Source organism: Stegostoma tigrinum, chromosome 2 (assembly GCF_030684315.1).
Source record: "Stegostoma tigrinum isolate sSteTig4 chromosome 2, sSteTig4.hap1, whole genome shotgun sequence".
In the NCBI taxonomy this organism is placed as follows: Eukaryota; Metazoa; Chordata; class Chondrichthyes; order Orectolobiformes; family Stegostomatidae; genus Stegostoma; species Stegostoma tigrinum.
The window spans coordinates 62,940,241-62,954,284 of record NC_081355.1 but is presented as its reverse complement, the minus strand read 5'-3'; the positions used below and the strand labels follow the sequence as shown (position 1 = coordinate 62,954,284).

Genomic DNA, 14,044 nt, shown 5'->3' with positions numbered 1-14,044 from the left:
TACAGTTGCTGTGAAGCAATAAATATTTCAGGGTTTCTCGCTTGCTCGTTTAGCACTTGCTCACTTTGTCCCCAGGTGGAGGTTCAGAGCTTCACTTGCCTTTTTGTGATTTGTTTAAGACAAGAGCCTTTTCTCATTAGAACACCAGGAATGGTATTCCTTCCTCGTGTTAGACTGGGAAGGCCTTATAGATCCATATACTTAAAGGCGATCACAGTGGAAGCAACCACCAGCACAAGCAGCAGCAGCTTAGACAGATCTGACTGCTGAAATAATATATAGTGGAGTGATTGTGAAGAACTATGCAACATAAACATTAACTAGCACTACTGAATAAACATATGAGGGTTAATACTGAAGTTAACATAGATAATGTCCATGTACACATTAATCTTTAACTGTTCACTCTTTTTTTATTCATCAAAGGCTATGGCATGGTTCCAACTAGCATCTCTGTATTCCAAATTTACAACAGAATATAAACAAAGGAACACTCCCTCTCTCCAAGTAGTGCCTTCTATGTTGCATTCAAACATCGCTTCCCTAATTTCGCTCCAGCGTGCTTAAGAGACAATGGGTGGAATCTAACCAGAACATAAACAATGTGGGCACTGGCGTGTTAGTTGGGAAAATGTGGCAAGATCAGCAGAAGAGATTCTCAATGTTGAGAGAAAAGGAGGCCAATCTGCAACCAGGTTTGAATGGCGAGACGAGAATCTCATGAGTGATTAGCAAGAGGCCTTATTTACATCTATTAGCAAACTATTAGCATCCACAATCATCTCATTAATATCCATTTTCTAATTCTCCCTCACACTGGATAGAAACTAGATGGTGACAATTCATGACGTGAAAGTCTGAGTTGGTACATGGCAGGCCCAGCTCACTGCTGGCTCCTGAGCTCCTTCATTTTGAATAGCAGTCCCCAACAACTCCATGGCCAACAAACAACTGCTCCACCCCTCCAACCACTGAGGTTGACAGCAGACATGTACCAAGCTCACTATATCATCATTGCACATCTCTGACCCCACTTACAATACAGTTCTACACTTCAATACTTCACTTCAGAGTGAACCACCTCCTTGCATTGCAAAGCTACTACCAGCAAACTTTGCACGTAGGTACACGCACTCAACTCACAGTCAGACCAGGTGGATCTCAGGGCTTCTCAAATGCTCACTTTGCAGTTGCTCACTTTGTGCCTACTTGGAGGCTCCCAACATCTCCACCTTGCTTTTTTTATTATTTGTCCCCTCATCCAGAGTTTAAAGGCTCACAGTACTGCTGTCTTCGCCCATAGCATAATAAGATTATTTAGGAGCGGCAGGCTGTACAGCCCATTAAGGCTGCTCTGCTATTCAATGAGATCACAGCTGATCTGATCATCTTTAATTCCACTTTTCCATCCTACCCCATGATCCTCAATTCTCTTAACTGGATAAACTGTCTATCTCAACCGTAAATATATTTAACAAACCAGACTTCACAGCCCTCTACAGTTAAAAATGTCATTATTTCACTACACTCTATGAAGAAATTCGTTCATCTCTGTCTTTAAAGGGTGATCCCCTGACAGAGATTATGCTCTCTGGTCCCAGATAACCTCACAAGGAGTAATAATCTTTGCACATTTACTCCGTCAAGTCCCCCAAGAATTTTATATGTTTCCATAATGCCAACTCTCATTCTTCCAAACTCCAATAGAGGCCCAACCTACTCAACTTCTATGCATTAAGACAGCACCTCCACATCTGGGATCAACCTAGTGAACCTTCTGTGGACTGCAAAGATGTTGCCAGACCTGCTGAGTATCTCCAACAAATTCTGTTTTTGTTTCAGATTTCTAACACCCACATTTCTTTGTTTTTCTTCCCCTTATTTTCATATTTCATTCCCTTTGAAATAGAGATCAACATTCCATTTGCCTTCCCTATTACCCACTGAGCTAGCATGCCAACTTTTTGTGATTTATGAACGTAGACTCCCAAATTTCTCTGTGCAGTTGCATTCTGCAGGCCTTCTCCATTTAAATTATATTCAGCTCCTCTATTCTTCTTGCCGAAGTGCATAATTTCACATTTCCCCACATTATGTTCAATCTGCCAAATTTTTGTCCACTTGCTTAACCTCTCTATATCCCTCGCCATCTACAATCTATAGTATACAATAATTGTGGCTGTAGCACTGATTTCTGGAGCACATTACACATTTTCGGTTGCCATCCTTAAAACACCCATGCTAATATACTACCTTCAATACTATGGACATTTATATTACGAGTAACCTAATATGTTGAACCTTAGTAAATGTACTCTGAAAATCCAAATATATTATGTCCACTGCTTCCTTTTTATCTATCCTGTTTGTTACCTCCTCAGAGTTCTAATACATTTGTTAGGTATGATTTCTGCTTCATGAAGTTATGCTGACTCTGCCGAAATAAATTATTAATACTCTGCTATTACATCCGTGATAATAGATTTTTATTTTTCAAATGACAGGTGTTAAGTTAAATGGCTATCATTATCTAGTATTTGACACTTTCCCTTTTTAAAGAAAGGTGTTACATTGGGAGTTTTCCAGCACTCTGCAATGTTTCTAAACTCTTAATGATTCTTGGAAAATTACCACCAATGCATCCACCATCTCTGCAGCTACTTATTTTATCACAGAGGATGTATCTGCTCCAGTTGTATGGAGTCAAAAATCACCTGACACCAGGTTATAGTCCAACAGGTTAATTTGAAATCACAAGCTTTCAGAGTGCCACTCCCTCCTCAGGTGCAGTGAGAGAGGGCACACAGACAGAGTTTATAGACAGAGATATCAAAGGATCATACAAATTGTGTCAGTGGAGTGAACATTCTGAAAATGTCTGCTGGAGAACTCTGTTAGAAAAGAAACACAAGTTTTGATTGATTAAGATGTAAATTCCAGAATCTGTTTCAAGTCACTACTCCATGATATTTAAAGATTTTATCAGTATCTACCCCACGTTCCAAGCTTCAATCAGGCAAAGATACAAAAGGTGACACCTTGAGTCAGACACTGAATTGTGGGTATGAGGCCTCATTCAGAAACAGATTCTGAGTTTTAACCTGGAATCAGGTTGGTTTTATTCTGAAAGCAGGAATTTATAAAATGCCACAATGACTGACTATGACCTAAGATGTTGCCTTTTGTATCTCTGCCTGATTGAAGTTTCGAAGTTAGGCAGACACCACCTTTAATGATCTCGGGCAGTGATGTGAAACAGATTCTGGAATTTGCATCTTAATCAATTGAAACTTGCATCTCCTTTCTAACAGAGTTCTCCATCAGCCATTTTATGTTTCTTCACTCCACTCACACCAGTTGTATGACCCTTTGATCGCTTTGCCTATAAACTCTGTGTCTGTGTCCCCTTTCTCATTTCAATGAAGGAGCGGCGTTCTAAAAGCTTGTGATTTCAAATAAACCTGTTTGACCACAACCTGGTATTGTGTGATTTTTGACTTTTTCCACCCCAGTCCAACACCGGCACCTCCACATCATGGCTACCAGTTGTATAGAGAACAGCACTTTGGTATTGTGTTGCCTTTTAGCACATGCACAAGGCCAATTAGTTTGTCATGTTCTCAGTAGTGGCTCGTCAAAAGGGTGGTCATGTTGCTCTATGGCACCATGCTACATCAATTTTACACCTGCATTATGAGCCAGCAGTATTCTTGGAAAACACTGCATGTGCTTCAACCAAATGCCCATGTCTTGTAGTCTAAGGAAGTAGTCCTCAGTCAGGCCAAAGCAGAAAGCCTACAATTATGGAGTCACAGCATCATAGAATCCCTACAGTGCAGAAAGAAGCCATTCAACTCATCGAGTCTGCCTCGACTTTTTGAGCAGCATCCCACCTGAACACAGCTCTCCCCTGCCTCCACACTAACCCTGTAAACCTGCATTCACCACAACTAATCCAGCTAGCTTGGACATCCTTGGAGTGTGGGAAGAAACTAGAGCACCTGGCAGAAACCCATGCAGACATGGACAGAATGTACAAAGTCCACACAGACAGTCACCTGAGGAAAGGTCTGAACTCGGGTCCCTGGCACTGTGATACAGCAGTGCTAACCACTGAACCACAATGTTGCCCACCACAAGAAGTCAAGAGCATCATTCGCGATCACTTCAGAGGCATGAAAAAGGTTAGCTGCCTCCTAGGGTCACAGTTCAAGGATCTGTATCATTACTGTCTGGGAAGTGAGCCACAGTCAGACCCACAGGTTCAGTGCAACCTGTCTGGAGAGCAGCACAGATACCAGGCCAGGGTTATGATCAGTCATCAGTTGGGTTTGTCCCTTCAAATTGATTGATGTTAGGTAATCTTCAGTCCTAGGGGTCAGCTTAATGAATGTCAGGGCCCAACACTCCGTCAGGAAATTGGGTGTAGCAGGCTGGAGTGCAGACCAAATAATTGTGAAGGAGGAAAACTCAATATATATATAATTAATGGGGACAATAGTGCATTGAAGGATATGGGTTACTCTGGGGGGAGGGGCAGGGATCATCTGTACAACCACCCTGATTCCATAGGGTTCAGTGTAGCATGATGGCTGATGCGACTAAGCTGAAGGGCCAGGACTCAGAGAAATATTTAGAGATCAAGTCTTAATTTAAACAGATGTGTGGAAGATCAGGAGTGATGGACTCGACAGGGGGTGCAAGGAAGAAAGGAACATGGAGGCTTGGGGGAACCCTGAGGAAAACATTAGTTTTAGCCTGTGATTTATCGAGCCAAGTTTGTCCTACATCATCTTCCATACTCATGTGAACTGTAAATGAGCAATGAAAATGGAAATGCTGTGACCAGATCCAGAATAGCCGAGAGTTTTTTTTTGTCCAAGCACACAGGCTCTACTTGTGAGCACTGTGAGGCCTTTTAAGGGGCAATTGCATTTTCACAGTACAGGTTGAAATCATCTGTAAACATAGTACCTTGTATGTGAAATACAGCTGTGCCCAACTGTGTGGGTTACAGATCCTCATCTTGAATAATCTTGACCATGTCAGTGGTTATTGCAGATTAATCATAATTATTTCTGTGGAGCTGAAGTAATCATAGATGACCTCAAAAGTGAGACCTTTGGGATGCAATTCACAAAGACAATCCAAAATCTCTTAGGGTTCTGATAATCATGTAACTGATTTCCTTTTACCTTGAACTGTAAATATTCGTCAACAGTCTCCCATATACAATGCTGTCTTTCTTGAGTGATGTAGGGGTACACATAGAAGATATCAGTAATCATACAGCACCTGCAATCTCCTACTGTTTTTAGCTGGCACGGCTTGTGCTGCATTCATCAGAATAAGATCTCTATGTCAGAAGTCCATGCATGGTATTCCAAGAACCACTGCATGGAGTCGTAGCTAAACTTGCAAGGGCCAGATGCCTTAAAATGATGGTTACTGTAACACAAAGGCTACCCCCTGCAATCATGACTGACTCCATTACACAACACTCCAAGGGAAGCTAAGTATAGATATGATGCATTGTTCTTCAACCTGGCCAGCATGAAGAAAATGATAGGTCTGCTGAAGATGAGATTTGGATCCTTCGATCGGTCTGGTGGGGCTATGCAACACAGTCCAGAGTTTGCCACATTATGTTTGCATGCTGTGTTTCTGCATAACTAGATCAGACAAAGAACAAGTTTGATGGACGTTCAAGAGCTCAGACAGCAGCAACAGTCTTCCGTGGTGGAAGATGAGGACATTGAGCAGGACAAACATAACCTTCTGCATCAGCGGGCACCGCGGTGCCATGCACGACAAGCTGGACAAAACTTAGTTGATATCTATTCCAATAAATGTGAGCTGGGTGCAATAATCACTCATTGACTATAAATTTGTTGTTGTTTGAAAGGCAAGTAGTCCCTGTCTGTTCCCAGATGCAGTGCTTTTTGTATGTTTCTTCATTGCTTTTTCTGTTGTTGAATAGAAGTAAAAATTTTCAATCGTTTGAAGGCTCTCCAGTATCTGATGGTGCCATATTGAACAATGAGATGATGCCAGACAACATCGGGCATTGGGGAAAGAGTAGCACTCCCTTAAAATGATTTTGCAGAGTGAAACTAAGGATATGTAAACTGCATAGCTTGTTTTTAAATAGCGACACATGTACCATTGTGTGCTTGTATTTGCAATGAAGTGTATTCCATGACACCTATGTTCCCTCAGAAGCTTTTCTTTTTGCTTCCTCCTCCTAAACGTGCACTGTGAAGGGCAACTGCTAGCTTGCAGCACTTGACCTGGTGCATGGTTGGCCTTTCAAAATCATGCTGGGAAACCCAGCAGTCCCAGCTTCAGTGAGTGCTTCCCAGCAAGCGAAAGTAAACACAAGCAGGGTGCCATAGAAATGTGGTGTATAGTTAAACTGGTGAGTTGTGGAGACGAGCACGAGAATACATGCCAGGGCTCATGGAGAAATACCCTCAATGAAATTACAAATATTGATAATTAGTCAATTTCTGGTGAAATTCAGACCAATGTGCTTTATCTGGCCTACTTTTGCCAAATTATCACCAGCACTACTCAATTCAACCAAAAGATTCACAACATTTTATTATATAATTCTCCTTTAACATCATCTATTTTCATGGGCCCGACTTGTTGATGCCAAACACAAAGCAAAATACAGGAAATTAAACTCCATCCTAATACTGTGAAATTTTGCAAAAACAAAACTCCAGAAGTCTCATGTTTAACTTCTAGTTCTCCAGAACTTAGTATATCATAGGCAACAAAGATCGCTGGTTCCTGACTGAAACAGTTTAAATATTTTTTAAGTCATATTGTTCGCACATTTTATGACACACCTCTGTGACAGGTGGAACTTGAACCTTTTGGCCCAGAGATAGGGACATTACATTGCACCACAATATTCTTCATCTACATCAGTTTAACACAGACTGAGAGCTGGGATGTTTCATAAATAGTGACATATGCCTTAATAGATATCTTCAGAGCCTGCAGTCTGTGACACTTTTTAAATAAAGTGTTTAAATTTGCTTTATTTTAAAACACATTACAAAATATAAGTCCAAATCAAAATTATTCAGTGATGAAAAATAAAGAATCACAAATCCAGAAACTTGACAATCTAACAACTATTATATTTAAATTCTCCCTCCTCACTGTTAAATCGGCAGTTCGAGAGGCTTTGAGGACTAAAACAGACACAGGAATAACATGCAAAGCAATAAGCATTAGCTTATATTATGCTAATTATCTTTTTACTCTTTGATGATTGAGTTTTATTGGCTCAGGATTTCCTCTTCATGAAATTTTTCTCTACCCTTCAACTGTGCCTATTTTTGAAGGGGTGTACAGTATGTTCTTAGGAAGCTTCTACCAGGACTTGACATCAATGTCAAGTCTCCTATGAGAAGCCTTCAGAGTGTCCTTGCAACACCGCCTTTAACTGCCAAAAACTCATGTTCTCCAAAAAGATTTGTATTGGTAAGCACCTGTATGGCATTCTGACTCCATGGCCAACCCAATTCAATTACACCTGTCTCAGTATAGTGGCATCACTGGCACACCAGGTCATTTGAGCACCTCAGAGTTTGGTGCTTTATACTACTGTACAATCCACAGAAGCATTTGAAGACATCTCAAGTGGCAGTAGATGATTTTATTGGCATGATCCTGATAGAGAGTCCTAATCTCATGCACATACCAGAGTGGGTAGGACTATTGCTCTATAGATTTGTGATAGAGTTTGATCAGCAGGTTTCCTCTTCACTTTAGACCTGTGTTCAAAATCTGCCACCAATCTGTCTCATCAACGATACAAATAGCTTGGGAGTATGCGACCAAGAGATTATTCACTGAAACAGAGAATCAATATGGTATTAGAAAAATAGTTGAGCAAGCACTCCTATGGTGTTTTCTGTCAGACAGCTCCAGAAGAATTGCTAAGAACACAACTTGGATCTCTACACCCCACTTGTAGATGTAATCAAAGTTTTGACAAAGTCAGTTATGAGCACCTTTGCAAGGTAATGAGGTAATTTGATTGCCTGAGGAAGTTCATCAATGGCTTCTTGAGAGCATGCTAATGAGTCCTTGTTACAGTCTTCTAATATATCCTCAGCTACCAACAGTGTTAAATAGGATTGGATAGTAGTGTGAATCCTCTTCAAGCATGTTCTTCTCAGCCTGTGGTCCTGGCATTGGTCGTAGATATTGCATGGAATGGAAGCTACTCAATCTGTGCCAACATCAGGCAAAGACCAAGGTCTCCAATGACATATTTCATGATCTTATGTTTGTTGTTGTCTGTGAATTAGCTTCTGTTTCATATGTGGACATGCAATGTAGCATCATCGGTCTCTGATGTATGCAAAAACTTTGGCCCTGTGATCAACATGAGGAAAAATGAAATAACGTACAAGGCTGCTCCAGGGAAGTCATACGTTGAGCCTAAGGTTTCAGTTCATGACCAACATAAACAATAAACCAACAAAAGGAAATTTTAGGATGTAAATGTTAGTGAATAGAAACAAAGAGAAAATGTGAGTAATACAAGTGAAGCACAGCAGAGGCAAAACAGTATCACAAATCTAGATTTAAGGATAGCAGAAAAATACAGGAGCAGCATGGGGAACATATCAATGAAAAGGCAAATATAGTTTGGAAGGAGAATAGTTAAAAGGGATAGGGGAAAATAAAACAAGACAAACAACAGAAAGAACATCAAAAGAAACCAGGAGACTAGGAAAGACAGAGTATCAAACAATGGAAATGAGATAAATAAAAACTGAAAGAACTGTGGATGGTGTAAATCAGCAACAAAAACAGAAGATGCTGGAAATGCTCAGCAGGTCTAGTAGCATCTGTGAAGAAAATATCAAAATTAACACTTCGGGTCCGGTGGCCCTTCCTCATGTGGAAATGAGATAGACATGGGTGCAAAGGCTAAGTGGAAAGGAGAAATGTGCAAGCAAAACAGTGCAATAATATTAGATAGCAGGATGTGGACCTGGATGACCACAGCAGGCCAAGCAGCATCTGTGGAGCAGGAAAGCTGATGTTTCGGGTCTGGGCCTCTGAAGAACGGTCAGCTTTCCTGCTCCTCTGATGCTGCTTGGCCTGCTGTGTTCATTCAGTTCCACACCTTGCCATCTCAGATTGTCCAGCATCAGCAATTTCTACTATCTCAGTGCAATAATATTAATGTGTTTTAACTATATCAAGACTAACTGAATAAAGGCAATCCATGCAGTTGCAGTCCAAGGTTTTCAGAATGTCTCCAGAATAGTTTTGTAGATAAGCACTGGTGAATATGACTTCAGCTTTGTCTTAGTATTTGTAGATGATTTATAAATGACTTGGGCATTAAGAGTACAATCACAAAAACTATTAGTGTTGGAAGTTCAATAGTATGAGGCAAAATGTAAAGGAGATCAGGAAAACACAGACAACTTATTCCAGTGAGCAGGTAATTTAATACAAATATAATTTAACATATTTTTGGGAGGAGAAACAAGTAATAGGATGTCACACTAAATCAAAAGTAGTTGAATGTTGTAGGTGAACAGAGAAAAATAGTGATGATTTAAATACATAATTCAAAATAAATATGCCTTCACCACATATACTATAAAAAGGTCATAAAATAAGCTCGATTTCACAAATGTGTATAAGGCATTGATTAGGACTTACTTAAAGTACTGTGTGTAATTTTAGGGACCCAAGAACAATATAGCAAAGCCATCGACACCATAAATCATAGGCTTGCCTTGTTTATACCAGCAGGTGGGGAACTATATTTTCACTGAATCTGGGTGCTGCTGGTTGAACAACATTTGTCATCTGTCCCTAAATGCCCATGAAGTGCTGGAAGTCAGAAAGGAGTTAAGATGGCAGATGTGTCAGGCTGGAGAAGCAAATAGCCATCTAACCCACAATATTCCCTTGTTGTACTTGTAACAACCTTGACTCCCATTTGTTGACAAGAAACTGTCTTGTTTCTTCTTGAGCTTTATTGACACAGAGAAAAAATAGTATTAACAAATAAACTAGTCAGAAATATATAACAAAAGTTTAGAGAAATCAAAACTAAATATGGGTCTCTTTGCAGTTACGGGAGAAATTATAATGTGAAGCAAGGAAATGAGGGAGTCATTAAACAGATATTTTGCATAAGGTACTTGGAAAACTTTCACAATTGAAAGCACAAAATACTATCAAAATAGTCAGGAATCTATGGCTGACTGAGAAAGAGTAACGTTAAGAAATATGGAAACAATACTAGAGAAATGAATGGGATTCAGAGACAACAAATCTCCTGGACCAGATGCCCCTCTCCTTAGGTTTTAAAACAGGTGGCTGCAGACAAAGAAATTGTATTGGTTTTTGATCTTCCAGAATTACCAAGGTTTAGAAAAGTCCTCCCTGATTGAAAGGTAGTAAATGTAATCCATAATTGAAGGATCTATAGGCCACTTAACCTGGCATCAGAACGAGGGAAATTGCTGGAATCTATTACTAAAGACATTGTAACAGGGCATATTAGAAAGCCACAATGCTTGAATAGTTGTGGAAACAAGATTGTTAGCCCTTATTATTTCCCTGAAACGGATACTGGTTAAATGTGATAATCCAGAATTTGCTGTCAGCAGTTTTATGCTTCCCTGTATAGTATGCCATTGAAGTCCCTGCAGATTGTCATTGAGTAATAATCACAATTAATGAGAACCTATCAACTTATGGTATTAACTCTGATTCACAAACACTTGAAAATGTTACATCTTGAGTAAGGTGTGTGACTGGGTTTTTAAAACATACTAAGTCCATAATCATGAGGAGCATCACTGGACTTGAGAAGCTAATTTTCAATTTATGTAAGGTTAAATTTCTCCATAATGATTTAAAAAACCTTATACCATAATCCAACATATATATTATGACATTTTTTTTCAGTTTCTGGAAAGTTTTACTTTACTGTGGAATAATTGCATTTTAATACCCAACATTGCTATTAAAATACTTCAATGGGACTGTTTCTTACCCTGCTTGACAGCAAGGGAAATGGGGGTATAGACGGGAAAGTGGAATTGAGACAATAACTACAGTAGTAATGATCTAATTGAAGTATGGAGCAAGTTCAAAAACAAAATGGTCTAATATGCTCCTAAGTCCAATGTCCCTACATCAATGTTGCACAGTGCTTGAAAAATACAAACAAAAATTTAGAAAGGAGAAATCCATGGGCAGAGGAATCGATTCACCTCTATGGGCAGCTTTCTTCAAAGTTTGTGGCAATGTCATCATTTCATTGTTCACTTCAAAATCCAAACAAATGTGTTTGGGAAGAGTTAGCATAATGTTTGACCAAACGTGTTTGAGTAGTTTTAGACAATAGTTAACAGTGTTGATAGTGGGAAGCAAAGATAGATAATGCAATTGGATTTTCATACAGCATTCCGATTTAGCGACCTATAAACTACATTCATAACTTAGGTGAGAGAACCAAGTGCAATGTATTCGATTTTATTGATAATGGGAGACTAGGTGGGAAAGTCAGCTTTGTGGTGAATATAAAATTCATCCAAGAGATATAAAGAAGTGGGTAGACAAGAATGTGGCAGATGAAGTATATAAAAATCTGAAGCTGTCCATTTTGGTAGGAAGAATAGGAAAACAGGTTGTATTTTTAAAAGGTGAGAGACATGAAGATGAATCAAAGCACTGCGGACACTGGAAATCTGAAACAAAAACAGAAATTGCTGGCGAAACTCCACAGGTCTGGGAGCATCTGTGGGAAGAAAGCAGAGTTAATGTAGCAAGTCTGATGAGTCCAGTTCTGATGAAGAGTTACTGGAGTTGAGATAATAACTCTGCTTTCTTTCCACAGATGCTGCCAGACCTGCCAGGTTTCACCAACAATTTCTATTTTTATTTCGGAGGCTTGAAGATGTTAGTTTTCAGACAGACCTAATATTCTTGAATACAAATTTAACAGTTAACTAAAGGCCTAATAGGGAGAAAATTATATGTTATCCTTTGTAATAAAAGGGATTTGTGGGGCCACATCTGGAATATTGTTCACACTTTATTCACTATGCTATGAATCTTCGTGATTCTCTATCCCTGAGAGCTATGAATGCTTAGTTGCAGAGAAAATTCTAGATGGACAACTGTAGATCATTTGGATACTCAGGGAATTAGGGACTATGGGGATAATGAGAGATAGTGAAGTTGAGATACAAGACCAACCATTATACTATTAAGTCATGGGATTGACTGAATGGCTTACACTTATGTTCTTGTGTTCAATACCTAAAAGTTTCAAGTTCCACAGCTTCAGTTGACTGCTGTTGTTGCTCCCCGTATCGAATTCCATCATTTTGTTTGCCTTGAACAAAACGCTGTTGTTGTGATTTAGTTACTATTCCACGGCCTTTGTCAACATTTAAAGCTGGCAGCTAAAAGAACAAACACAAAAAAAATTTTCATCTCTTATTTTATGCCATCGTTCCACACTTACATTGAAATCTTTTGTGATCAATCATTCATTCTTAACGTTAGGAAGTAAAGACATACACCAACAATTTGTACAATTAGGTTAATTATAATTCTTGGTATTTATAAAATGGTCCATTAAAAGTTAACAAACAAACTAGGATCAAAATTATAAACATTCTAAGAAGTGCTTAAGTTTCACCAACAGTCTGTCAGTCAGGTTTCATGGAGACAAGCAATTTTGGATCACTTCCACCTCCTCTCCTAACACCCAGCTATGCAGCATTGTGACAAGCCTAGGAGAAGGACATCAATTCTTTTTAATTCATTTCTGGTATATAGGAATCACTGGCAAGGTCAATATTCATTCCTATTCTTAACTGGTCTTGAAAAGGTGGTGACTTTTCAATCCACTGGTGTCTTTAGGATGTAGGCAAGCCCATAGCATTGTTAAGGAGGAAGTTCTAGGAATTTAACTCCTTAACTCTGTTATTTAAGGAATGGAGAAATGTTTCCAAGTCACAATGGTTAGTAACTTGAAAGGGAGCTTGTAAGTGCTGCAGTTCCCCTATATCTATTGCCCTTGTTCTTTTAGATGATATTGCTAGAAGTTTCTGATTTGGAAGTTGCTGTCAAAGGAGCCTTGTCAAGTTGCTCTAGTTGATCATTTAGCCGCAACACATTGCTGCCACTGTGTGCTGGCAAACAGTGAGGAAGGAAATGATGAAAATTGCGATTTGCTAGCAATCAAGTCAGTTGCTTTGTCCTAGATATCATTGAACTTCTTGAATGTTGTTTGAGCTGCACTTATCCAATATGTATCCCATTATAAACCTGAGCTGTACCTTCTTAGGGATGTGAAGAGGTAAATAACCCATTAGGGAATTCTCAGCTTGTTACAGCTCTATGAAATTATTTATGTGGCTGATCTAGTTCCTGGTCAATATTCACCACAAGATATTGGTAGTGAGGATTCAGTAATAGAATTGCCATTAATTGTTGAAGGAAGATGTTTTGATTCTCTCTTGTTGGATACTCATTGCCTAACACTTGTCTCAAATGAATGTTATTTGCCACTTATCAATTCAAGCCTGAATATTCTCCGAACCTTCTTACATGTGGGTAGAAACTGTTTCAGGATCTGAGAAATTATGAATGATACTGAACACTGGGCTATCATCAGCAAACATTTCCACTTCTAATATCACTATGGAAAGAATATCATTGGGTAAGGAGCTGAAAATGGATGAACAAAGGATATTGGTCTGAGAAAATGATGCATCAAAGGCTTGGCTGACAGGATTATGGTCTTATGGTCTTATGATTAACTTCAACAATCACGACTATCTTTCTTTAGGTTATTATTGCTACCATTGATTCCCGTTGACTTCAATTTTGCCAGGGCTCCTTGATGCCGCACTTGGTGATGTGCTGCTTTAATGTCAAATCCTCTCACTTCGGCCCTAGAATTCACCTCTTTTGCTCACGTTTGGATTGGGGCTATAATGAGTCAGGGGGAATGGTTGATAACACT

The 14,044-nt window shown here is 39.3% G+C and overlaps 1 protein-coding gene across 2 annotated transcripts in view; it reads right to left on the bottom strand.

Moving 5' to 3' along the window:
• The window catches only part of nek10 (NIMA-related kinase 10), a 239,310-nt gene that overhangs the window by 181,598 nt on the left and 43,668 nt on the right, over nt 1-14,044 (bottom strand). For both annotated transcript variants that reach the window (XM_048523358.2, XM_048523368.2), the window contains exon 4: nt 12,328-12,473. In XM_048523358.2, coding sequence (XP_048379315.1) covers nt 12,328-12,473 — 146 coding nt within the window. The remainder of the gene's footprint in view (nt 1-12,327; nt 12,474-14,044) is intronic.